The following is a 23,974-nucleotide window of genomic DNA, read 5'->3' on the forward strand; positions in this document are numbered from 1 at the left end:
ACCACAAACTATTTTATCTTTCCATGTTTCTTTATGAATAGACAACACCTGCAGTACGTAGGTCAATCGCAGGGCGAGATTTGGCGATTAGCAAACGAATAGCGCAGTCGGTTATTTCAGTCCAAGCTCGCCCAGTAGTTCCAATTCCAGATATTGCTGAGTCCGTCCTGCATAGACCTTTGTAGTTTGCCGTCGTCTTTCCCAACAAACAAATCCTCGGGCGAGTCAACCTTAAGTCTTTTGGACTCACTCATCAATGATGAAGAGGGCGAGGTGTTGGAGTTAGCGGGACTGTTTTCCAGATCTTGCAATTTCCTCTTAGTCTTACTGGGGGCCTCGTTGCATGCGTCGCTGTTAGGTGTGCTATCGTTTAAATTCATTTCATTAACATCTGCCATTTTAGAAACGTTCTTGAAGACGGAAGCGAGGGCTCTAGGACGAATACGATATGAACGGGTTGTTGGTGAAGCTTTGCTCTCCATGATGAGTCGGTTGTTCTTTATAGACAAAGACACCACATCTTGGTCCCTGGCTCTTTGTGCCGCCTTTGTAAGCTTCTTCTTGCCTGTGCCGTTGACCTGGTCAACCAGAGACTGCGAAATATTCATCACTATATCAACTTGATCGTCTTTAACGCCAATACAGTCTGCCAAAGTGGATAGAAACATATCAATGGCAGAGCTACTAAAGATTTCTTGCCGATGTTTGAAGCGGGAGATGATCTCAGCCTTCCTGATATTCAAGTTTCTGAGGTTCTCCTCCTCCTCTTTGAATGGCCTATTTTCAGCCACAGTAGCGGGTTGCGATGCTGATGGAACGGTCAATGGAGATGGGGTTTTCTGATACGCTCCACCGTTTTTGGCCCCGCCCAAAGGCGAACCTGCCATGCCCATTACTGCAGGCGTTACCGATCTGCTGTGCATTGCACCCTGCGGTACAACGGTAGGAGAGTTAATATTCGATTGGCCTGGATTGAGCGGAGACACCTTCTTGATGTTGGATTTTACCCTGTTATGGTTGCCTGTTTGAGGCGATACACCTTGACTCGAAGTCGGTTTTGCGCCATCAGCGGACATGTAACCAAGAGCAATATTGCCGTTCAACGGATCGAACTCGCTTGAGTTTGGAACAGACCCTATGTTCCCATCTGGCATTGTCTGCTGAAAGTTAGATGTCATATAGTTATTTCCATTAGACATGGCAGAGGCAGCTGCAAGCGCGGCAGGATTTGGTGCATTCATCGTGTTTCCGCTAGTGCTGCTTGGCATAGACCTTTGCTGTTGACGCTGTTTCTGCTGCATCTGCTGCTGAATCTGTTGCAGAGATCCCTGCACTCTCTGCTGCTGTTGGGAGATGTTTGGGCCAGACTGGTCATTGTTAGCAGGGTGTTGCTGTTGTTGTTGTTGTTGTTGTTGTTGTTGTTGTTGCTGCTGCTGTTGCTGGATTAGTTGTTGCCTTCTCAACAACTGAATCTTCATGCTTTCCCAGTACTTTTGATATTTGAGGATCAATTTATCCACAGTATCGAGCCTAACAACAAATATTCCCTTTGTGCACTTTTCCAAGATTTCTTTTGCAAATATTCGCAACTGCAAGACCTCTTTCAGGAAGTTCTCGCTTTTCGTCAGCACGTACACTTGTGGAGCATAGTTGCTGACCTGAGCGAATAGCTGTTGATTGAGCTGCAACTTTCGCTTAATTTCTTCCTTTTCCTGTGGCGACAAAGTATTCGTGAGGTCAGATAACCTTAACGGCGTTCTGGCTGCTTCAGCTGATATCCTCTTAACAGTCTCGACATCTTGAGGTGTAGGCGCAAACGCTTGTAGAACGCTGGGTCGTGGTTGTTGCACCGATGTCTGCTGTGGCTGTTGTGATCCCCTGTCCAAGTGCTGATGCTGCATAGATTGCGGCATGCTATTTTGAAGACCATTAGCACCGTTCGTTTGCCCATTGTTGGCCATTAATCCAGCACTTGGGTTTCTTGAATGCAGTTGAGTCTGCGGTTGAGTCTGTGGCTGAACCTGCTGTCTCTGCTGTGGTTGCTGCGGTTGCTGGCCACCTTGAGCTGCCATCTGTGCCAGCCGCATATTTTGAATTTTCTTAAGAGCCTTCTGGTTGATGTATTTCCGGATGAAGTTTTGTCTATTAGAGTCTGTCATATTCTTACCAAATTGGGTCATCTGGAAGTTCTTACAGGCTTCCATAGCCTCCTGTAAAAGCGACCTTTGCTCTTCCGGAGTGAAGATTTGATTAATTTGGCTTAAAACGTTTGGTATTTCACCTGGTTTCAATTGCCTCTGCTGTGGCTGCTGTTGCTGAGCTTGCTGAGCTTGCTGAGATTGTTGCTGCTGTTGTGGCAGATGGCCGTTACTCGATACCCTTTGACCTTGCAAAGGCTGGGGTTGCGATTGGGGTTGCGGTGTCTGTTGCTGCATAACCATTCTGTTATTAGCGTTCTGCTGCTGCTGTATCTTAGTTTTGTACAATAGCTGCTGATGTAATTTGTAAATCTCCTTTGCCACTTGCATATCTTGCGCCGTAAGCCTCTTCTGCTGCGCCAGCTCAGTGATCTGCTGCCATGTATTGACTCCAGGTGGTATGTTTGGTATTCTCTGCAAAAGTTCTCTAGGGATGATGGCGACTTTCATCTGGTTGATTAACTGCTGCTGCTGGGGCGTCAACTGCGGCCTTCGCTGATTTCTCATCTGTTGAGCAGCCTGCTGCCTCACCTGCGCCTGCTGATTCAAAAATGTCTGTGAATTCATGTTAAGCGTATTAGGTACATAACTGCCGTTCATCATCACATTCCCTTGCCTCTGCTGCTGACTCTGTTGCTGGTTGGGATGTCCAGAATACCCTCCAGCCATCCCCTGGTTGGTGGCAGAAACAGCTGCCTTCTTCCTCGTATCTCTAGTGTTCCGCATCGCATTAACCTTCTCCCTCATACTGTCCATATATTCTTTCTTCGATGAGCTTTTGGCATACAAAGCTGCCTCGAAGTTCTTGGCATGCAGCTTCATTTTCTCCGCTGTATCACTATTGCCACCATTGATCTCATTGATATCCATCAACACTAGTAGCAGATCATTGACATTCTTGGATCGCTCATCCAAGCTCAACGACTCCTTACCACCAGAATTCATATCCAACAGATTCAACCTTGGATGCAAACAAACTTCAGAAAAGCAACGGTCGAAAGCCACTCACACCGCGATGATTCCTTTATAGCCAAAGCAATTCAATCAACCAATATCCAGCACCTTGTTGAACGATGCTTTCTTTCTCTTTAGGTCCTAGTTTTCAATGCCTATCTCCCACGTGACTGTGCGGTTGACACTACTATTTCTCGCGGGTAGGTTAAATCTCCGAACAAGGCGTAAAGGCAGGAATATATCCAACTTCCACAGCGTAAATACCTTTTGTACTCGCCTCTGTAGCTTCAATTGCCGTGTGATGAGCAGCACCCTTTGATCGTTCTTTTTTCCTTTGACCTTTTTCCCCCCACCACCTTCGCAACTGAACCGATCCACAATGTCAATATACCGCTAGCGATCGTACCGCCTTCGCCCGTTCACAAAGCCGCGGGTCAGATAGTAATGGTTGTGAGCCAGGACTGAATGTTTTTTGTGTTGGGTTCGAATCATAAAGTTACACAAACTCTACATCAACTCGACCCTTGATCCTTTGATCTGCCGCGCGCCCCATCACTTCCCTTTAAACGCATGATAAAAATGGGTCACATGATCATATGCAGTTAGCGGGTCAATCGAGAAGTACATCGATTAATTTACATTGGAGGACTCTATATGTTATATTATGCTGTAGAGGTTGTTAGCGACAGCAGGTGCCAAATTTCGGTTACACTAGGCAGTGGTGTTCTCATCGTAGATGATGTCTTCTAGGATGTCACTAACTTTATTCTCTAGCGTCTCCTGTGATTTTTTGTCGTCTTCGCTGATATGAGTGTCAAGATCGAGCTTGTTCTTGGCAAGCTGGAAGATCTTCTCTTCGATAGAGTCCTTGGTGATTAGGGTTGTGATTGTAACTTCTTTCGTCTGTCCGACACGGTGAGAGCGGTCGGCGGCCTGTCTGTCATCGTGCGGGTTAAAACTCTGGTCGAAAATGATGACGTTGTTGGCGGCGACCAGGTTGATACCGAAACCACCGGCTTTCGTTGAGAGAATGAAAACAGGGATGGTGTCGTCTTCGTAAAACTTGTCTATTAATGATTGTCTGTCGTTGACCTGAGTAGAGCCGTCCAGTCTCAGGAACTTGTAATTCAAGCTCGACAGCACTAGCTCCAGAATGTCCAGCATTTGAGTGAAAAGGGAGAAAATCAGCACTTTCTCCTTTTTGTCAACGATGATGTGCTTGAGGATTTCTGTCAATTTGTCTATCTTGCCTGATTGTAGCCATTCCTTGTTGCGCAGCTGGAACTTTTCAAGAGTGTTAGGGAAGCTACAGCACAACCTGTGTAGTTCGAAGTCATTCATATAACTCATGTCCTCCATAATGTACTGTCGATTACCATTTTCTGCATAATCTGGTTCGTCTAGAATGGCATCACTCATCTTCGCGATGATCTTATCGTTGTACAGCGTCCGGAAGAGTAGCGGATGCATAGAGGCCTTTCTCAGAGCCATTATTAGATTCTTCGACGATGATGATTGTATCTTTGATCTTTCCTTTGGATCGCTTGGCAACGTTCCATCTTGGATCATCCTTTTGTGTTCCATAACAAGTTTGATCTCCTCGTTGTATATTTTCCGTTGAGCTGCATTCATCTCGCAATGCTCTATAACTCTATGCTTTGCTGGTAAGTGTTTGAGTACTTGATCCTTTCGTCTTCTCAAGATGAAGGGTCTCATCATCATCTTAGCTCTGTTGATCGCCTCTTGAGCCAATAGCGGATTGAAATTTTTGTTGTCATCGCTTGTTCTGGCTCGTTGCTTGAAGATCGAAGCGAGATATTCTTTTTTCGATTCGAATAGTGACGGCATAATGAACTCCAATAGAGACATCAACTCCTTTAAATTATTTTGTAGCGGGGTACCAGTCAAAAGAAGACGGAAATTTCCTTGGATTCTCATCAATTTCGTGAATCTCTCAGATAGCGAGTTTTTAAGCATATGCCCTTCATCATAAACGACAACGTTAAAACGGCAGTTTCTCAAAAACGAAATGTCATATTTGTTGCCGGCTGCCAAATTGTAAGTGGTCACTATCACATCATATTGGCCGGCAGTTCTTTCCAGAATCTCCCTCAAACCAGCTCTTTCTTGTTGCGAGCCGTAATAAGGCTCGATCTTTAGGCTAGGACAGAACTTCTGGAACTCTCTGAGCCAGTTTTCCAATGTGGATGATGGCACTACGACAAGGTGTGGGCCTGGCTCATTGATTTGCTTCAAGTAGGCTAGAAATGATATCACTTGACATGTCTTACCCAGTCCCATATCATCAGCTAATATACAGGACATGTGATTATGATAAAGCAGGTTTAACCAATTTATACCTGTCTGTTGGTAGTCTTTCAGCTGAACCTCGGGACCTAGTAGTTTGGGTCTTCCCTTGAAGAACTTGACCAGTCGTTTTTGAGGCCTTCCCCTCCGTCCCGGAATCGTGGTCCTCCTTGTTTGTCCATAGTCTTCATCTTCGCTGTTCTCAAATTCAGCATCTTCCTCTACTTCTTCTTCCTCTTCCTCCGCTTCATTATCACTTGAGTTTTTAGTTCTAGTTTTGCTAACGTTATTGGAACTGATACTCCCCGGTGCAGGCGTTGGTGTGGCACTAATCTCGGACTCGTCAAATTCCTCAACAACTGCAGCGTCATCATCATCCGAATCGATATTGGTGAAGTCCAGCTCACCGCCATTCTGCGAATGTTCCAAATCAATACCCCATCTTCTCATTTGACCGGATATCAATTTACCATAGGACGAACATCTTTTGATCAAGGAATCGATGGCATTGTAACCTCTGATGCTTTGATTGATCTTTTCCAATACTTTTTCGCTTTCCTTCTTCTGGTTTCCGCCCTTCCTAACTTTTTTCTGCATTTTTTTGGATTCATCTTCGGTGGATAGATCTAGCTGAGTGAATGCATACAAACTCGAGAATGGTCTCCTCGATATGATAGTATTGGCCTTCGAAACCGAAGTCTCTCCTAGATCGGCAAGGTCACTTGCTTCTGCCGTATTCAAGAATTGAAGAACCTGATCATCAATATTGATTTCGGGCGTTCTTTCCTCGTACTCTTCTCCGCTCATCTCTTCTTCTCCGCTCATCTCTTCCTCCGCCGTCTCGTCGTCGTCCGACATCCCACGTTTCTTGAGCTTTTCCTTCAGCAGATTTTCCTTGGCTTTCTCTAGATGAGTAGCTTTCCTGTCTCCATCGAGATTATCAGCTCTTACAAGCCTTCTTCTCTTGTTCCCCGCACCACCGAGTTTCGCTAAGGACTCTTCATCAACAACTAAGGACTCGGTCATAACCGGGCGTGCTCTTTGATTCATCACATTGGAATAACGGTCAAAAATCGAAGTCCTTTGCTTCTCAAGAACAATCTTCGACGAGGGATCGCCTTGCTTTATGGAATTTAGTCGATTCGTTGAACTCGATCTACTGACAGGTGGAGCTGGCGCCTTCTTGGGCCCTTTAGAGTTAACAGACCAGTTCTGCCTTTGATTCTTGATTCTCGTTAGCCTTTCCCGTGCCAAATTCACATCAAAAGAGTTCGATTTGAATACTGCCTGAACCAAAGTAGGCGAAAAGTCCGGGAATTCCTCCGCTAACCGTACTAGCTGTACATCTAGTTGCTTCTCCGTGCCATTCCCAGTCATTGCCGGACCGTTATGAGCAAGATTTCCAGGAGTAAAACTGAACTTATCCCGCAGAAGCGATGCTGCAGAATCACCTTGTGCTTGTCTTAACGGCGAGGAAGATTCGGGCACTTGGACCTCGTCACTAGGGGAATCTGCCATGGTCAATCTACAGTCGATAATCCATAGACCTACTGCTGATCCTTGGTGATTCTTGTAATGTTAAAGTGTAGTTATGAAAATTTTTTAGATGAGCTAGCTCTGCGAACGCGTTAGATTTTAATATACATATGGCAACACGAAAGGACATGAAGTAAGTTGGGACCCTGAAGCTCTATCCATGAGTAGTGAAGTGTACAGTCTTGGCTCTAATAGCCACTGTCAACTTAGGCCTATCTCACAGTGAAGACGTTATCGTTCCTCAGTTGTCATTCGTGGAGACCCAAGGGCTCGATGTGCAAAGGATTGCGTGTGGTGGGAATCACACAGTAATGCTGCTAAGTGATGGTTCTGCCTATGGTTGCGGTGACAATTCAAACGGACAGATATGCGATTCCCCGGAAAAAGGTGACTGCGCCTCTTGGACCCGATTGGATCAACGTTTCCAGGACGTAGCATGCGGCTGGGACTTTACGGTGGGAATCAACAAAGATAATGAGGTGATAAGCCGAGGAGCTGGCCATAAAGGTGAGTTGGGAATAGAAGGATTGAGTCAAGCGGGTCATTTTACCAAGGTCATGAAGGTAAATAAGGGATCGAGAGTGTTTTCGTCTCTCCAAAACTGTGTAGTCGTGGAACCCTTGGGCGATACAGGTGGTTCCAGGGTATATGGATGGGGCAGCAACACGAAATGCCAATTAAAGCAGCCCAAGAGTCGTGTTGTGGCTGCTCCCGTGGTGATATTCGAGAGCAACAACACGATGGTCAAATACGCAGCCTTGGGTAAGGATTTTACAGTGCTTGTGGACGTCTCAGGTCGTATAGTACACGCTTGCGGTAACTTGCCTTCAGGATTCGATATTTATCAGTGGGGAAACAAATCTGGCTTACAAGTGCATTGTATGTGGACTTCGCTCCATATTTTGACGTCTCGGGGTGGTATCTACTCGTACGGGAACGGGCGTCATGGCCAACTCTTTAACCGTGAGCAATGGGCTCACTCTGACGACCTCAAGCAGGCAGCTGTGGGCAGCGAACATGGCGTGCTTCTATCGAACTTAAATACTGTTGCATGTTGGGGCTGGGGTGAACACGGAAACTGTGGCAGACTCACTGACGATAGAACTATTAATAATGACTATTCAAACGTAGTGAGCCCCCTCAACCGTCTACCAATACCAAACGGCGTCATCATTACAAAAGTATTTGCTGGTTGTGCAACTACTTGGCTGGTCGCAAAGCGTTAGAAACAGCTCCTGCCGTAAGAATCGCAAGTCTCCTCCATGAATCAGGTGTAATCTTCATGGTAAAAAAATCAAGAGTTGTTTCACAGTTTCAATGCTTGGCGCTTTCTTTTCAGCCTGGGCGCTAGCCCTGTCATACCCAGTGAGAAGTATTACGCAATGAGACGGCCTATGCTTTTGCGACTATTGCAATGACTGGCAATGGGACTACGCTGGTGGGACATCCAAGACGATTAATCATTGTGGAGATGTATTCCATTAAGTCTCCGTGTTGGATGACGTAGATCACTTCTCTTAATTGATTTCTTGGCATAATGGAAATGCTTGGCCAAGCGATTAGATTATATTAAATCATAGTGGCCTCTGAAAACCCAGTCCATTCAACGAGGCCTCTTCAGGCTTGTATGGGATATTAGAAGGATATACTAGAGATGCAAAATGAGAAATGACTACACTCACTTTTTTCCGAGAGATTGTAAAGGCGTTCCCTGTTTTTGCTGAGGAGCAGGTAGATCTATATCCCCTACTGGCATTGCGACAGGATGCCTGAGCTACTTGTCTTAGCTTCACGACGAAATGGCTCAAGATTGGTGAATATGTTCAACACTGTCCTCAATCGTGACCTGAGAAAAGAATACGCTTGGATTCAGCAACCCGCTGGATATCGGGAGACTAAACCGAGAGATGAATGATATACTATAGGCTTCATTTCCTTCTAAAGACACCTAAGTAAAGCCTACTCTATTGCAAAGCTGCGTACTTGGCGGCACATATGCCAATCCATGCCATTTCTTCTGTAGGGGACTGAAAATGATATCGGGCTAGCTGCCTACACGCTATATGATCAGTAAAACTCTGGCTTTCCTGGTGTGACTTTAAATGATAGCTAAGTGAGCACTCTTCGAGAAGAAACAGGACTCTCTAGCGGTGAGCCAAAGTCTAGAGCTTATGGCAAAATAAGCAAGTACTACAGCTACGCTGTAATGACATTGATCTCGAGCTGATGAAAAAAACGTGGTAATAATGCTCTTTGCAACATGACTCCAGGAAATATCCTAAGATAAACTCCTGTGTCTCTGCTCGCCTGATGGTAACCTTGCATGCAATCGCAATCAGAGGCTTTGTCAAGCGCTAGGACTCTTGCTGAATGCAATTCCCACCAGACAGAAGGAAGTTGATTTCTCTCGACAAGCTTTCTTTCAAAAGCGCTACTGTTTATCGGTAGCCGAGGATCTTACTGATTTCAAGATGCAATATGTGAAAGCGATTCGCAGCACGTCGCATCGTGCTGCGTTTGCTTAATTGCAGAATGTTAAGAAGCACCTTTCCCGCACTCATTGACCGCTAGGCTCGTACGGGAAATATGTAAAGACTTCTTGATTATTTCTCTAGGAACGGTAGTATCATGAAAGGAGTGTAAAATTCAAGCCCTCCCTCACTTCTTTACGCAACCCTGTCGAAGACAACGGTTGCTATCATCCCATCATACACATAAGAAACAGAGGCGGACTAAAACTTTAATTCTGCCAGCCTTTCTCAATTGGTGTACGGATATATTGATGGATCTATAAGCTCGCCGCTTGGAGACAGTCCATACTGTTTAAATATTGTTAAATTTTGCAATTTTTGATATGTTACCCGAATCTGAATCGGAACTGATCAGTGCGGAAAGCTTTAGGAAGTTTAATCCTCTATGGATCCGCCTAATTGAATGCCTGGCATGCAATTCAGTGCTTCACAACTTCTACAATATATGTTTCCTGTGATGATGTGTTAAAGTCTGTTGGGTTTTTATATCTTTCTATTTCACGCTTACCCGCACAATAACGTGGAAGGTGACATTGTTGATTGACAATCGAGCAAAGTTGCTTGCTGGATAAGATGGAACGAGCTGAAGGAGGGTGGAAATGGTAAACAGACGGAGCTTGGAGGGTGCCAGGGACCATGAACAATCCTTCTATATTGAGTTATCCAAGCCTTGGTCCACAACACCAACCGAACATTATACCCGGTATGCAGGCGGGTACTCCGACAGGGATTCATCAGCAGTTACAGGGGAACCCACTACTAGGCGGCACAAGCGGAGGCGGAGGTACAATGCCACCTCCTGGAATGATGAAACCTAATATCGGTGGTGCAAATGACGGTGCTGCTTTGCAGTTGTTGAACCATCTTGGCACCGGTAGTGGTAAGGTAGCTGGGACGAACAGTGGCACTGTGACGGGATCTGTCAATGGAAACGAGAAAAATCCGCTTTATCATCTACATTTGGAAGAACCTGGGCTTTTGAACAATCCTATATGGAAATTACAGTTGCAGCTGGCAGCGGTTTCCGCACAATCGATGGGACAACCGAACGTTTACGCCAGACAGAATGCGATGAAAAAATATTTAGTCAATCAGCAGCAGCAACAGCAATCGTTGGATCACCAGCGACAGCCGGGTCTGCTTCAGCAGGTCTCTGGATCGCAGACACAATTGCAAACCACAGAGCAACAGCCGCAGAATCCGCAGATGGCCGTCGCGTCTGTTTCTTTAGTGGATAAGACTAAACAGCTTTTGATGGAAATGGCTGCAGATATAAAAGACACTGCAGCAAGCAGCAATAACGGCATTAGCAACCCGCCAGGTTCTGCGAATACTTCGGCTACGGCCAACACAAGCGGCTCTGCCTCGTCTCCTTCTACCCCCAAGACTGAGTTACATAACTTAAGGGACCAGAATACAGGAACGCCTGTATTACTTCTACAGCATAAGAAACTATCACAATTCAATATAGATGAAGACGATGAGCTAGAACATCGAATGGCGGGACCCAAGAATACCAAATTTGATGACCAGCTGTGGCATGCGATCGATTTTTCCAACTTACAAATTTTCAACATTAGTGCCAATCTATTCAAGTACACTTTTTTGACAAGGTTATACTTGAACGGTAATAGTTTGACTTCTATCCCGCCAGCAATAAAGTCATTGGTTAATCTACGTGTGTTGGATTTGTCTCACAACAAGCTGACCAGTTTGCCGAAAGAAATGGGACACTGTTACCAACTGAAGTATCTTTATGTCTTTGACAACATGATTACAACTTTGCCTTGGGAGTTTGGTAGTCTCTTCAATCTGCAATTTCTGGGTTGCGAAGGCAATCCTCTGGACAAACAATTATTAAAAATCCTAACAGAGAAATCGGTGACAGGCTTAATATTTTATCTTCGTGATAATAGACCGGAAGTACCCATGACCAAGGATCGGGACTTTATAGAGATCAACGCTGATGGCGATCCTGTGGAGAAATACAAATCACTGCAGGAGGCCGATGAACATTTAAGTCGAGATTTGGCCAAGAGAAGTTTCACTGTGCTATCCTACAACACACTGTGCCAACATTACGCGACTCCAAAGATGTATCGTTACACGCCATCATGGGCTCTGAGTTGGGATTATAGACGTGAAAAACTGACGGAACAAATTTTGTCTTACATGAGTGATGTTATCTGTTTGCAAGAAGTGGAAGCTAAAACTTTTGAGGATTATTGGGCGCCTTTGATGCAGAAACACGGCTACTCAGGCTTGTTCCATGCCAAGACGAGGGCAAAAACTATGCACTCGAAGGATTCGAAAAAGGTAGACGGTTGTTGTGTTTTCTACAAGAAATCGGAGTTTAGAGTCATTTTCAAGGACGCAGTTGATTTCAGTGGAGTTTGGATGAAACATAAGAAATTTCAACGTACTGAAGATTATTTGAATCGCGCAATGAACAAAGATAATGTTGCGATTTACCTGAAGTTGGAACACATCGAAAGTGGCGAGCACGTCTGGCTCGTCACGACGCATTTGCACTGGGATCCTCAATTTAATGATGTGAAAACGTTCCAAGTAGGTGTCCTGATGGATCACATGGAAGACCTTCTCAGGGAACAGAGCAATGCCCAATCCAAGCAGGAAATTAAGAAGTGCTCGGTGATCCTATGTGGTGACTTGAACTCAGAGATAGACTCAGCAGTCTATGAGCTTCTAAGCACTGGCCGTGTGCAAACACATGATGACGTTAAAGGAAGAGATTTTGGTTACATGACGCAGAAGAATTTCGCCCATAACTTGTCTATGAAATCAAGTTATAGCCACATTGGCGAACTACCTCTAACAAATTTTACGCCTTCGTTCACCAGCGTGATTGACTATATATGGTTTTCAACTCAGTCACTCCGGGTTCGCGGACTGCTCGGCCCAATAGATTCAGATTACATATCCGAATTCATCGGGTTCCCCAACGCTAAATTTCCAAGTGATCACATTCCCATATTGGCGAGGTTCGAATTCGTAAAAGGAGGAGCCGGCTCCAGCAGAAAGATATGAATAAATCTATAAATTCCATCCAATATTATGGGCCCCGTTTAGACTCCATTCTAGGCATTTAGATATACAGAGGTAGCGCATTAAAGTGTAATATAGAGAGTTTGATGACGCTTAGTCAAGTAACATTTTTCTTGTTAGTTCACATATTCTTACTTAAGTTCATTGACTTGTAACTTATCTTGAAGATAAGAACAGGAACAAACACTGAGAAGCAAATCAAGAAAGGGGCAAAGGTGCATCATATCTGATGGATTCTAATGAGCTCATATTAGACTCAGAGCTTGATAGAACCTCAGAGGCAAGAGGGAGTTCGCTTGAACAGGAGTCTCTATGGACCAAACTGCATAATCATGCTTACCTAACGTTTATGTTCATAGGTATCGGACTTCTATGGCCTTGGAACTGTATACTGAGTGCTTCAGTTTACTTTAAGCATGATGTCTTTCATGATACTACACTTTGGGCCAAGATATTCACTAGTTCGATGATGACCGTTTCAACCCTATCGTCAATGCTCTTCAACATATGGCTGTCGAGAAGACAGCATAGTTATTCACAGAGAGTTACAAGAGGTTTGTTTTGGGAAATTGTTGTCTTCTTCGCATTGGGAGTCGTCACATTGATGCACACGCTAGTTCCCCTGTGGTTAACCTTTGCGTTCGTGTTAACGTTGGTCGCCGTCAGCTCCGTGGCCACCGCTATGACGCAAAATGGCGCCATGGCCATTGCCAACGTCTACGGTTCCGAGTATAGCCAGGCGGTTATGGTAGGACAAGCAATTGCGGGCGTCTTACCTTCAATAGTGTTGCTTGTCATATCATTCTTCAGTGATCCTTCCAAGCAAAGTGTCAGTGGAATCCTAATGTACTTCCTAACAACAGCCATTGTTGCCATAATCGCAGTGATTCTTTACCGGGTTAATAAGATAGATGCAAGATTGAACAGCACAAAATCCACAGCGCTCGTGACGCATACGATCCCGTTCAGCACTTTGTTCAGGAAACTAAAGTATCTAGTACTGTCCATTTTCACTACCTTCGTAGTGACTTTGATATTTCCCGTCTTTGCAGCTAACATCCCGGTCAAGGGCCTGCCGCTATCGGACTCACAATTCTCGCCGCTTATATTCTCTGTTTGGAATCTAGGTGATTTGCATGGTAGAGTTCTAGCCGACTGGCCCATGTTCAGGAGTCGCCGCTTTAGCCCCTTCAAGACGTTCGTTTACTCGCTATGCCGCTTGCTGTTCGTTCCTATATTCTTCTATTTCAGCATGAATACTAGTTCCGCAGCTTTGCTTGCCATCCTACAGGATTTGGGGTATGCTTTATTACAATACGGCTTCGGACTCACCAATGGACATGTCATATCCATCAGTTTCATGAAGGTGCCAGAACAGTTGGCCAGCGACGACGAAAGAGAGGCTGCTGGTGGATTTACAAACATTTTCGTCTCGACAGGTCTGACTCTCGGAAGCGTTGTCAGCTATCTCTTCGTCTTCGCCATCGGCTCGTTTAAGAAATGAATATCGACCAGCAAAGAACGCCATTGACGGTCCATCGCCGCCAGGAATCTGTCTTAAACCTCGTCTGTTCTTAGTTGATAGTCAGGCTCGTTCTCGATGATTGATATTTTCCGAACACGTTAAAGGTATAAGAGAAAAAATGAACGTAGATTCAGGTTCCGTCAATGAAAGTACACTTAAACAAGCAATTGAAGGACCAATCGAGGCGCAATTGCAGTCTAGGATGTCGTCTGCCACTGGTTTCGATGGCAGCTTGAGGGATGATTCCAAAAGTGTTAGACGGAGGAAAAATGAGGAAGTATTGGAGGCTGATTCTCCGATGGAACAAGAAGATCTGTCCAAGCTGAAGAATGAGAAAATATGCGCGTTTACTAGGTTGGAATCCATTGTTATGCCAATCGTGTTTACTGCTTTGGCATTTTTCCTGCGGATGTATAAGATTGGCATCAATGATCACGTTGTATGGGACGAGGCTCACTTTGGTAAATTTGGTTCTTACTACTTGAGACACGAGTTTTATCACGATGTCCATCCTCCTTTGGGGAAGATGCTTGTGGGACTCTCTGGCTACCTCGCTGGCTACAATGGCTCGTATGACTTCAACTCGGGAGAACTGTATCCCGAATATGTGGACTACGTCAAGATGAGATTGTTCAATGCAGCTTTCTCTGCACTTTGCGTTCCTTTGGCGTACTATACGGCCAAGAATATTGGGTTCTCGCTCCCAACCGTGTGGCTTTTCACTATTCTAGTCCTTTTCGAGAATTCATTCACAACGCTGGGTAAATTCATCCTTCTGGATTCCATGCTTTTATTCTTCACAGTGGCATCTTTCTTCTGTTTCGTTACATTCTACCAGCAGAGGTCGAAGCCTTTCAGCAGGAAGTGGTGGAAGTGGATGTTATTGACGGGTATCAGTATGGGATGCGCAATTTCGGTGAAAATGGTAGGTCTGTTTGTCATCACAGTTGTTGGAATCTACACTGTCGGCGAGCTGTGGAATTTCCTCTCGGACAAGAAGATGACATGGAAGACGTATACTATGCACTGGGTCGCCAGAGTCATTTGCCTGATTATTGTTCCATTCGTCGTGTTTATGCTGTGCTTCAAGATTCACTTTGATCTCTTATACCGCTCAGGAACTGGTGACGCTAATATGCCGTCGTTATTTCAGGCTAACCTCGTTGGTACCGAAGTTGGTGAAGGTCCACGTGATGTTGCTATAGGGTCCTCGTTAATCTCTATCAAGAATCAGGCTTTGGGTGGTTCGCTGTTACATTCACACGTTCAGACTTACCCTGAGGGTTCATCTCAACAGCAGATTACTGGTTATGGCTTTAAAGATGGCAACAATTTGTGGTTTTTTGACAGACCCAGAGGATCACCTCACTATAGTGAGAACGAAACTGACGTTGAATATGCTCAAGCTGGCATGACTTACAGATTAGTTCACCAAAAAACTGGTAGAAATTTGCATACGCACCACATTCCTGCTCCAATCTCCAAGTCCGCCTGGGAAGTTTCTGGCTACGGTGATCATTTGATCGGAGACGAAAAAGACCACTGGATCGTTGAAGTTGTTGCGCAGAATGGCAATGAAGATAAGTCAAGATTACATCCATTGACCACTTCATTCCGTTTGAGAAGTGCTGCTCTGGATTGTTACCTGGCTCAGACTGGGCATCATCTACCAGAGTGGGGATTCAGACAATCGGAAATGGCTTGCTTGAAAAACCCTTTCAAAAGAGATAAGAGAACATGGTGGAATATCGAGAGCCATGAAAACGAGGTTTTGCCCGCCAGGCCCGATGACTTCAAGTATCCAAAGACGAATTTTTTCAAGGATTTCATCCATCTAAACCTGGCGATGATGGCTACAAACAATGCTTTGATCCCAGAGTCAGATAAGCTGGATAGCTTGGCGTCTTCTGCTTGGCAGTGGCCAACTTTGAATTTGGGTTTAAGACTATGTGGCTGGGGCGATGACAACATCAGATATTTCTTGCTTGGTACGCCCCTAACCACTTGGTCCTCTAGTGTGGCAGTGGTCCTATTTGCCATCTTTGTTGCCGTTTTGATTCTTAGATGGCAAAGACAATATACCGACCTTTCGAATTCAGAAGATGCCAGTGTCTTCTTGATTGGAGGTCTTTTCCCCATGCTTGCCTGGGGCTTGCACTTCATGCCATTTGTCATAATGTCAAGAGTCACGTATGTTCACCACTATCTACCAGCACTTTACTTTGCCTTGCTAGTGATGTCGTATCTTTTCGAAGTCGGCACTAAACGTTGGATCAAGTCAAAATGCGGGAAGGTAATGAGAATTTGCATCTATGCCGCTTACTGTACCGCCGTCATAGCGTGCTTCTTCTACTTTTCTCCAATCTCCTTCGGAATGGAAGGACCTGTCTCTGATTTCGAGTATCTCGACTGGTTGCCAGGCTGGTTCATCTCTAATAAGAACAAATGATAAAACGAATTCACGGGAGCTTCCCAGCATCCTCCTTTCCATAACGCAATCTAAACTTCCATGTACAATACCAACAGAAAATTGGCTTAAATAAAACTATATCGGCATGATATAATGACAAAGAAGGCGATATACTCCTTCAATGAAGATACTGTCTAGACATGTAATTGGTGTTTAATTAATTAGATTTACTGTGTTATCCTATCACTGTCCAAGCGCTCCGAGATGTTTTGCAATGGTATATCCCTGGTGGCATGCGGCGTCAATAGATGGTCGTTGAAGGGGTTGTTACCTTGAATACTGATCACAGATTCCAGCTGCGGTGATTGAACAGAGGAAAGAGCTCTGAGGGAAGATGAAGAATTATGGTGATGAGCTATTGGTGGAGGAGCTATCGACTGAGCTAATAATGGGTCCCCACGCGTCTCTGACGGGGAGGGCAAATCACACATCGATGGTAGGGACTGAGAAGTAGAGCTCTTCGAAATAGTATTCTCATAGCTCGGAGGCGAGAGCAACCCAACATCTTGATATATTGGGGGAACCTCTTCATCCCAAGAAATGCCCAAACCGGATCTCTCGGTAACGTTAAGTCGAAACTGCATACGCAGTACACGAGCTGCACCAGTTGGCACACTAATAATCCTAGAGCCTGTGGAGTTGCCCCCGTTTCCTTTGCCACTATGGGTTGACTTAGTACTGCTTCCAGACTTGGTAGGAGTTAAAGAATCTGTCTCGACAGGTCTCGCTTTTACATTATTCCTGTTAGCAAACATGGGAGAAAGTTCGGCTAGCCTCTGATCAGGGTCATTGAGATTCGGCTTAGATGACGAGACGGACGTAGAAGATTTTCTTATCGGCTGTCCGTTCGCATATTGGAGTGTTTCTTCAGCCACGACAATCTCGACAGCCAAAACGTGCGACACATTAATACCCAGAGTCGGGTCCTGTATGTCACAAGAAACATTGGTGTCCTGCTTCACAGGCTCGACAAACGGCTTGGCAGTCGAGACGTGAGTTATTGGATTCGTAACGCCTGAAGTAAGAGCCGTACAATCTATATCGGTGATCACATCGACTTGTCCATTATTATCGAAATCCGTCTTCCAGCCACTTTTCATTTCACCTCGGGCAACAGTTCGCGTTTCTTCTGTGTATATTTGGATATCGTTCTTGAGCTCCTCTTGAACCTGCTGCTCTCTTGCGCGTTGCTGCTGCTGTAGCACTTGTTGTCGCAAGGCATCATCATTAGGGTGGATGAAATCATTGTTAGGTCCCTCTTCATCACGGTCCTCATCTTGGGGGCCTTCGTTGCCTGCTTGAGGCCCTCCTAGCGACGAGTTACGCCGCAAAGCTTGTGACGCAGGATCTTGGGTGGGACCAACGGTCAGCCTCACTTGTGGTCCTGCATCGTATTTTTTAATCGCTGAGCTTGGTTTCTTATTCGATTCTTTCTCTATGACACATTTTTCGAGCTGTTTTAATTCATGCTTATGTATATCGCAGGCGTTGCACCGTACTCGTGAGATTTCTTCAATTCTCCAGGCCAATTTACGCATCCTCCATCTGCGATCTGACGAAGATATACCATTCAGTTTCATCTCCAAAGGAAACGTAGATTTCGGATACACAACACTGGGTAGGACGGCCGTTGCGGTCAATTCTGTCGGAGGGAAAACCCTCAAAGAATTCTTGTCTGGCCCGCGCGGTATGCTTCTTGTGACGGAAATTGGCATCGCGAGTTGCAGCAACTGTTGCTTAGACTGCGAGTTCAGGCCCCGCTTAGGGTCCTTGTACGTCACCACGGCTATCAGCTCGTATCTTATTCTAGTCCCCGAGTTAAGACCCAGAAACGACTTGGCGGGGACGGAGCCTGGGATCAAGTAGGAGAAAGGAAACGAATGCCTGCCAACCGGCATGTCCTGGGCGCTTGTTTGGATTTCCCACGTCTTCATATTGGTAGTTTTCGTTTTACAGTTCATGCACGAGTGGAAGGATTGGCCATCTGGCAAAAATGGCTTATGGATTTGAACTTTCTGCACAAGGGTAAGAGTAACGGATGTTATACACACTTTAGTGTACCCAGACATGATCTTCAGGTTTGCCAACGACCCTACCGGTGACATGTTCGGGGAAGATAGAGAAAGATGCGACAGTGTGGAAGAAAGCGAAGATCCCAAAGCACCCTTATGCTTCCCATCTCGACTGCTAACGGGACTGACCAACTCAGAATGGGGCTCACTATCGTATGGATCCTTGATATCTAAGGTCAACAGCCCACTTAAAAGCGCTCCTGAAGATTCGGTCGCTGAGCCGTACAGAACACATGGCGGAGATTCGATATCGATCGAAAGTTCCAACGGACGCTCCTTATGAGAATGAGTTAAATCCCTTAATTTTGAATGCGATTTGCCTCCGGAAGATGAGTGGTATGGCACAAGCTTTGAAAATCCCATACTCCTAAAAGCTGTTGAGTGAGAACTTCACAAAACTCCCCGGCCAGAGAAGACAATCCAATACACTCACCAGGACAACAGAGCCACGAGAACCGGTCGCTAACATTATGCTAAGAGGCCTTACAAGTCGCATTTGCTCGATCAGCTCTGCTTATCTGGTAGGAGCCTGAAAAATTCAATATTCCGGGTAACACTCTCTTTATCGATGGTCTGAATCTTAGATAACCAAGTTGATTCATGAGTCCGCGGACGCTGTGAAGCTAGATCCTGCTGCTATTAATCCGCCTTCCAGGCTCCGGATGGTGAGATCGGTCGGCTTCGAGAAATGGCGTCGGCTCGGGCAGTCCCAGTTTTGCACGCATTGACGCGCTCACAGCAGCGGGAGCCCCGCAATCTTTACCAGAAACGGGTCCCATAATCCCAGGATGGTTTCAGTGGACATCGGACGCCTCTCAGCGCTCATCTTGATCGTCTTTGGGCTTGCGAGCCTTGGAGTTGTAGTGTCGTGAGATATGACGTCTTTTTTTCGACATCCCGCCTTAAGAAGGCTCGATGGGTTCGAGCTTACTACTAGTTAAACAGGCCGCAAGTGGTCAGTCTGGTGTTGGTTGGTGATTCCAGGGAGCTCTACAGCTAGTAATCGGAAGGTGTGTAAGCGTGGGATTTGGTTTCGGAGAGATTTCTCGCAGTTTCGGCAGTTCTTTGGAAAATATGAAGCAAATGGATTGTTTTAATAAGCCGGAGTACTATCCTGTGCCGTCGGAGACTGTGATTTCATACGCCAGAGGGGATGGAAATAGTGGTGGTAGAAAACAGGTTTTGAAAGCGGATCTTTTAGCGCTGATAGTGTTCCTTACGTCTCCGGAGGATGCCGTTGATTATACCGCGATTTCAGATTTCTTCCTGATCTACAGGAACTTCATCTCGCCAATGGAGTTGTCAGATCTGCTGATCCTGAGACTCCGCTGGTGTATGAGTGAGAGCAGCTCGCCGAACGGGGAAAGGCGAAAGATCGGTAAGATTACGCTGGTGCGAACGTTTGTGTTGTTGAGGCACTGGATATTGAATTATTATGTTCAAAATTTCCTTCCTGATGTGAATCTGCGGCTTCGTGTAATCAAATTCTTGAACGAACCGTGCGAGTCATATCCTAGCATTGTTAAGAGCATAATTGTTAATCTCAAGAAAGCGTGGGTCCGTTGCTCAAGGCGAGTATGGACAAATCTGGCCCTTGATGAACCTGCTTCCGTGGGACAGGACGACAGGTGGGCATTATATGAGATAAAGGATTATACACAGTTGGAAGAACTGCGAAAGAGGGGCAGTCGGCTGAGCACTTACGCCAAAAATGGAAGCTCGAGCCCGAACTTCCGCAATCAGAGCGTGCTTTCGCTTTTCAAGGAATCGGATGTCTTTAAGATTCCAGACTCTGTCGGAGCAACTTCACGAACAGCTTCCATGGTACTTTTTCCGTGCGACAACTCTAACGTCAAGACAGGGTTTTGCTTGGAGGGTGAGGATAAATTCGGCAATGAGCAGAATAACGCCAAAGCTACTCACTCTGAGCATAAACGTATGGTAAGCAATCTTTCGAAGATGACCAATGTGTCGGGGATGCTCAGAGACGTTAAGGAATCTGTATCACCTAACCTGGACCAGCTAATACCGCCAACTCCCGCAAAGAAGGTCGAACTTATCCTCAAATTGCCTGAAGATATAGGCTCCGACAGCGAGGGAAAGGAGATCAAAAGGAATGGCGGCAAAGTCCCAGCGGTAGAAAACTCTTCTATTGAGAAACATCGTGGACCAATGGCATTGCTATCAAAATGGAAAAATAATCACTCAAGAACAGCGAAGTTGCGAGCTGGTGCGGCATCCTCAGTTTCCAACAGTTTTGCGAAACCGGAAATGGATAATTTTGTGAAGTATGTCATCTCCATCACCTCTTTGGAAACGAAGGCCCAAGAGCTTGAGGATCCCCAAAGTCTTGTCAGCTCTAAATTCGACATCTTGAGTGCTAGAACGATAGAGGAAGTTGAATTCCTGGTTTCGCTGGAAAATGATCTCATTTCCCAGGTGCGCGGTTCAGTTGAGCCGCATGCCGATGCACCAGCTAATGATTTGGTCAAGATTGATGACGAAGAGTCCGTGGAAACTCAGGGTTTTAGTGCCGTGGATAACTTGAACTTGTATCAAACCGTTAGCTCCATTGCAAACTCTGTCGTTTCGTTGTCGAACAACCTAAATCGACCTTCCAAAGTGCCTAACGGAGCTGTTTCTCCGTCTTCTGCTGCGTTAGAAAGACGAAAGGTTCAGAGTTCAATGGCAGCCATTTTACGCTCAAACTCTAAATTCAGTTTTGTGAGTAGAAATAATAGCATGAAAGAATCATCAAACGAGCCAACGGATGGACCGCAGAGATTAGTGTTTCATGATTCCGAATCGGTAGACCGAGGAAAGGGTGATAATGAGACCTCTTCTGAGGCGGCCCCTCAGCTGACTATGTTGAAAAAGAGGTACTCACAGTCACCGACTCGGACCTCACCGCTGCGCAATAACTTGCCTAGTTTAGCAGAGGATCACTTGACTAGTAGTATGCATGGCGGCATGACTAGAGGTTCAAGCTATTCTTCCATAACATATGATTCAGATTTGTCTATGTCGTCTCGGGCTTCTCCAGGTGACAGACACATTGAGAATGACAATCAAAGTATAAATGCACTAAAACGGAAGGGAGCTCGAAATAACTTACGTGAGTTTACATTTGAAAGCCAAAAAAGGAAGTCGATGCAAGATATAGAATCTGCTTCGTCTTTCGTAACCACGAGAGAGTCTATCGATGGAGCAACTCCTCTCAGTCAAAAACCGCCGGACAAGGTAGCACGGCCTGCAAGCGGGCGTATAAGCATAATGAGGAAACCCACTATAGCCAAAAGTCCACTTCGAAGCATTCAACAATCCCAGAAGGAAGATCTAGATTTCTTGCTGAGAGATAAGGAGCTGATGCAGAATGAATTGGAGGTTGCTCTATTGCAGAAGAAGACGGCATCAATCACCGCCAGCGTTGACACCGGCGTGCTGTTTGTTTCTCAAAATAACAGTCCAAAAAAGCTACCACAACAGGAAGCGCTGTGTATCAGGCTGTCTACTACACCTAGCATACAATCAATAACTGACAAGAGCCCTGTGTTAGTGAGAACTACGATGGATAACACAGAAGGCTCGAGCGAAACGCAGGATCCTAATGAGGGTCTCAAGAATGAGCTCCACAGGCTTAATCTACAGACGTCAGCAGATTCGTCTTTGGGTTATCCCGAGTTTGAGGAATCTGTTTCACTTTCTGATGCCGCAAAATCTTCAGGACTGAAGAACAAATATTTATTCTCACCCGACAACGATAGTGTAGACATTGCTTCTCCTGCTAAAAACGTAGAAGAGCTAAAGGATAAATTTTTAAACAAAGATGAAAAGGAAGATACTTCAGAGTCGCCATCGCAAACGGACGCAACCAGTACAAACGGTTTAGCTGATGATGCCGAAAAACTTATAGCCGAGTTTAAAAACAAGGCGATGCAGGAAGAGAATATTCTTAACATTGTGAGTCTGCCTGACGATTCAGTTCATGATGACCCGGTCAACGTTGCTCTAATGAAGCTTGAGGGCACCTATAAGAAGGGTTCGGATGACAAATCGGGTAGCGAGCAGGAAAGTAGGTCATCTTCTGTTTTGGCCGAAGAGGTGGATATGCTAGGCATCGCTGATCTATCTGTCCCACAAATCGATCCGAGTGATAGGCGCAGATCATTGCTTATTGAGAAAAGAAGGCAAACTATCATGAACATTCCATTCACTCCTGATACTGAGAAAGATGCAGAAAGAGTTAACGAGAAATCATTACGCATGGATGCGAAACAACTCCTACAGGGGTACCAGCTAAAGGATCCCAGTCTGCTGATAGCCAACAACGATCTACATGTCTCGTTCATTTTGATGTACGATTCGCTGTCAATAGCGCAACAAATGACACTTATCGAGAGAGAGCTCCTAAGCGAGATTGATTGGAATGAGCTGTTGAATCTGAAACTAGCAGGCTCTGCGCCGCGGGCTACGAGCTGGCTGCAGCTTCTTGTTCAGAACGAGTCGCTCTCCGGCATAAATCTAGCAATCGCAAGGTTCAATTTGATGGTTGATTGGATAGTGTCCGAAATTGTGCTAACTGCAGATGTTAAACTCAAGAGAAATACGATACAGAGATTCATACATGTTGCGGAACATTGCCGGCTTTTCCAAAACTATAACACAATGATGGAGATCGTCCTAGCGCTCGGTTCTACTACCGTTCAAAAGTTTTCCGAAGCCTGGAGGTTAATCGAGCCTGGCGATTTGATAACTTGGGAAGAGTTGAAAGTAATACCATCCCTGGATAGAAATTACTCCACCATCAGAAAACTGCTGAATGATGTTGATCCGTTAAAAGGTTGCGTCCCCTTCATAGTCCTCTACCTTTCTGATATTTCCCTTAACTCAGAGAAGAAGAGCTGGTTTGTGGAGAACCAAGTAGTTAACTACAATAAGTTCGACACCAACGTACAGATGGTCAAAAACTTCATTCAGAGGGTGCAGTGGTCCAGATACTACGATTTTCCCGTGAACCACGAGCTATTAAGCAAATGCGTCTATTTGACAGCCCTTACCCAAGAGGAGATCACTCAATTGACCCGCTAATGGGAGTTATCGTCACCATAAAGCTAGATCATATGTCGATACAACGTAGTAGTAATAACGAGAAGCCGGGTAATGAGGTTTGAAAAATTTTCTAAACTCATCGCTCAAGAATCAATGAGATGCGATGAGATGAGGTGAGATGAGTTGGTTCTATAATAGACTCTTCGCCATTTCTACCACTTGCTGACGCCATCTGGCATTCCAAAATTGAATAAGCGGGTGTCTTT

At 45.4% G+C, this 23,974-nt stretch overlaps 8 protein-coding genes across 8 annotated transcripts; 5 read left to right on the top strand and 3 right to left on the bottom strand.

Annotated features, from left to right (window-relative positions):
• Positions 1-116: 116 nt before the first annotated feature.
• GAL11 (Gal11p) lies at positions 117-3,143 on the bottom strand (the record flags this gene model as incomplete). The annotated part of the gene is made up of 1 exon (XM_037284839.1): positions 117-3,143. The coding sequence occupies one exon, from the start codon at positions 3,141-3,143 to the stop codon at positions 117-119; it is 3,027 nt and encodes a 1,008-aa protein (XP_037140735.1).
• Positions 3,144-3,863: 720 nt separating this feature from the next.
• FUN30 (DNA-dependent ATPase FUN30) lies at positions 3,864-6,977 on the bottom strand (the record flags this gene model as incomplete). The annotated part of the gene is made up of 1 exon (XM_037284840.1): positions 3,864-6,977. The coding sequence occupies one exon, from the start codon at positions 6,975-6,977 to the stop codon at positions 3,864-3,866; it is 3,114 nt and encodes a 1,037-aa protein (XP_037140736.1).
• A 329-nt stretch (positions 6,978-7,306) lies between these two features.
• Positions 7,307-8,221, top strand: ATS1 (Ats1p; the record flags this gene model as incomplete). The annotated part of the gene is made up of 1 exon (XM_037284841.1): positions 7,307-8,221. One exon carries the CDS (start codon positions 7,307-7,309, stop codon positions 8,219-8,221), a length of 915 nt encoding a protein of 304 aa, XP_037140737.1.
• A 1,941-nt stretch (positions 8,222-10,162) lies between these two features.
• Positions 10,163-12,574, top strand: CCR4 (CCR4-NOT core exoribonuclease subunit CCR4; the record flags this gene model as incomplete). Its single annotated transcript, XM_037284842.1, has 1 exon — positions 10,163-12,574. The coding sequence occupies one exon, from the start codon at positions 10,163-10,165 to the stop codon at positions 12,572-12,574; it is 2,412 nt and encodes an 803-aa protein (XP_037140738.1).
• A 247-nt stretch (positions 12,575-12,821) lies between these two features.
• Positions 12,822-14,096, top strand: FUN26 (nucleoside transmembrane transporter FUN26; the record flags this gene model as incomplete). The annotated part of the gene is made up of 1 exon (XM_037284843.1): positions 12,822-14,096. One exon carries the CDS (start codon positions 12,822-12,824, stop codon positions 14,094-14,096), a length of 1,275 nt encoding a protein of 424 aa, XP_037140739.1.
• A 139-nt stretch (positions 14,097-14,235) lies between these two features.
• Positions 14,236-16,566, top strand: PMT2 (dolichyl-phosphate-mannose-protein mannosyltransferase PMT2; the record flags this gene model as incomplete). The annotated part of the gene is made up of 1 exon (XM_037284844.1): positions 14,236-16,566. The coding sequence occupies one exon, from the start codon at positions 14,236-14,238 to the stop codon at positions 16,564-16,566; it is 2,331 nt and encodes a 776-aa protein (XP_037140740.1).
• Positions 16,567-16,754: 188 nt separating this feature from the next.
• Positions 16,755-19,022, bottom strand: LDB19 (Ldb19p; the record flags this gene model as incomplete). The annotated part of the gene is made up of 1 exon (XM_037284845.1): positions 16,755-19,022. The coding sequence occupies one exon, from the start codon at positions 19,020-19,022 to the stop codon at positions 16,755-16,757; it is 2,268 nt and encodes a 755-aa protein (XP_037140741.1).
• Positions 19,023-19,733: 711 nt separating this feature from the next.
• LTE1 (mitotic regulator LTE1) lies at positions 19,734-23,747 on the top strand (the record flags this gene model as incomplete). The annotated part of the gene is made up of 1 exon (XM_037284846.1): positions 19,734-23,747. The coding sequence occupies one exon, from the start codon at positions 19,734-19,736 to the stop codon at positions 23,745-23,747; it is 4,014 nt and encodes a 1,337-aa protein (XP_037140742.1).
• Between the last annotated feature and the right edge of the window lie 227 nt (positions 23,748-23,974).

This window comes from Torulaspora globosa, chromosome 6, assembly GCF_014133895.1.
Source record: "Torulaspora globosa chromosome 6, complete sequence".
NCBI classification, from domain to species: Eukaryota; Fungi; Ascomycota; class Saccharomycetes; order Saccharomycetales; family Saccharomycetaceae; genus Torulaspora; species Torulaspora globosa.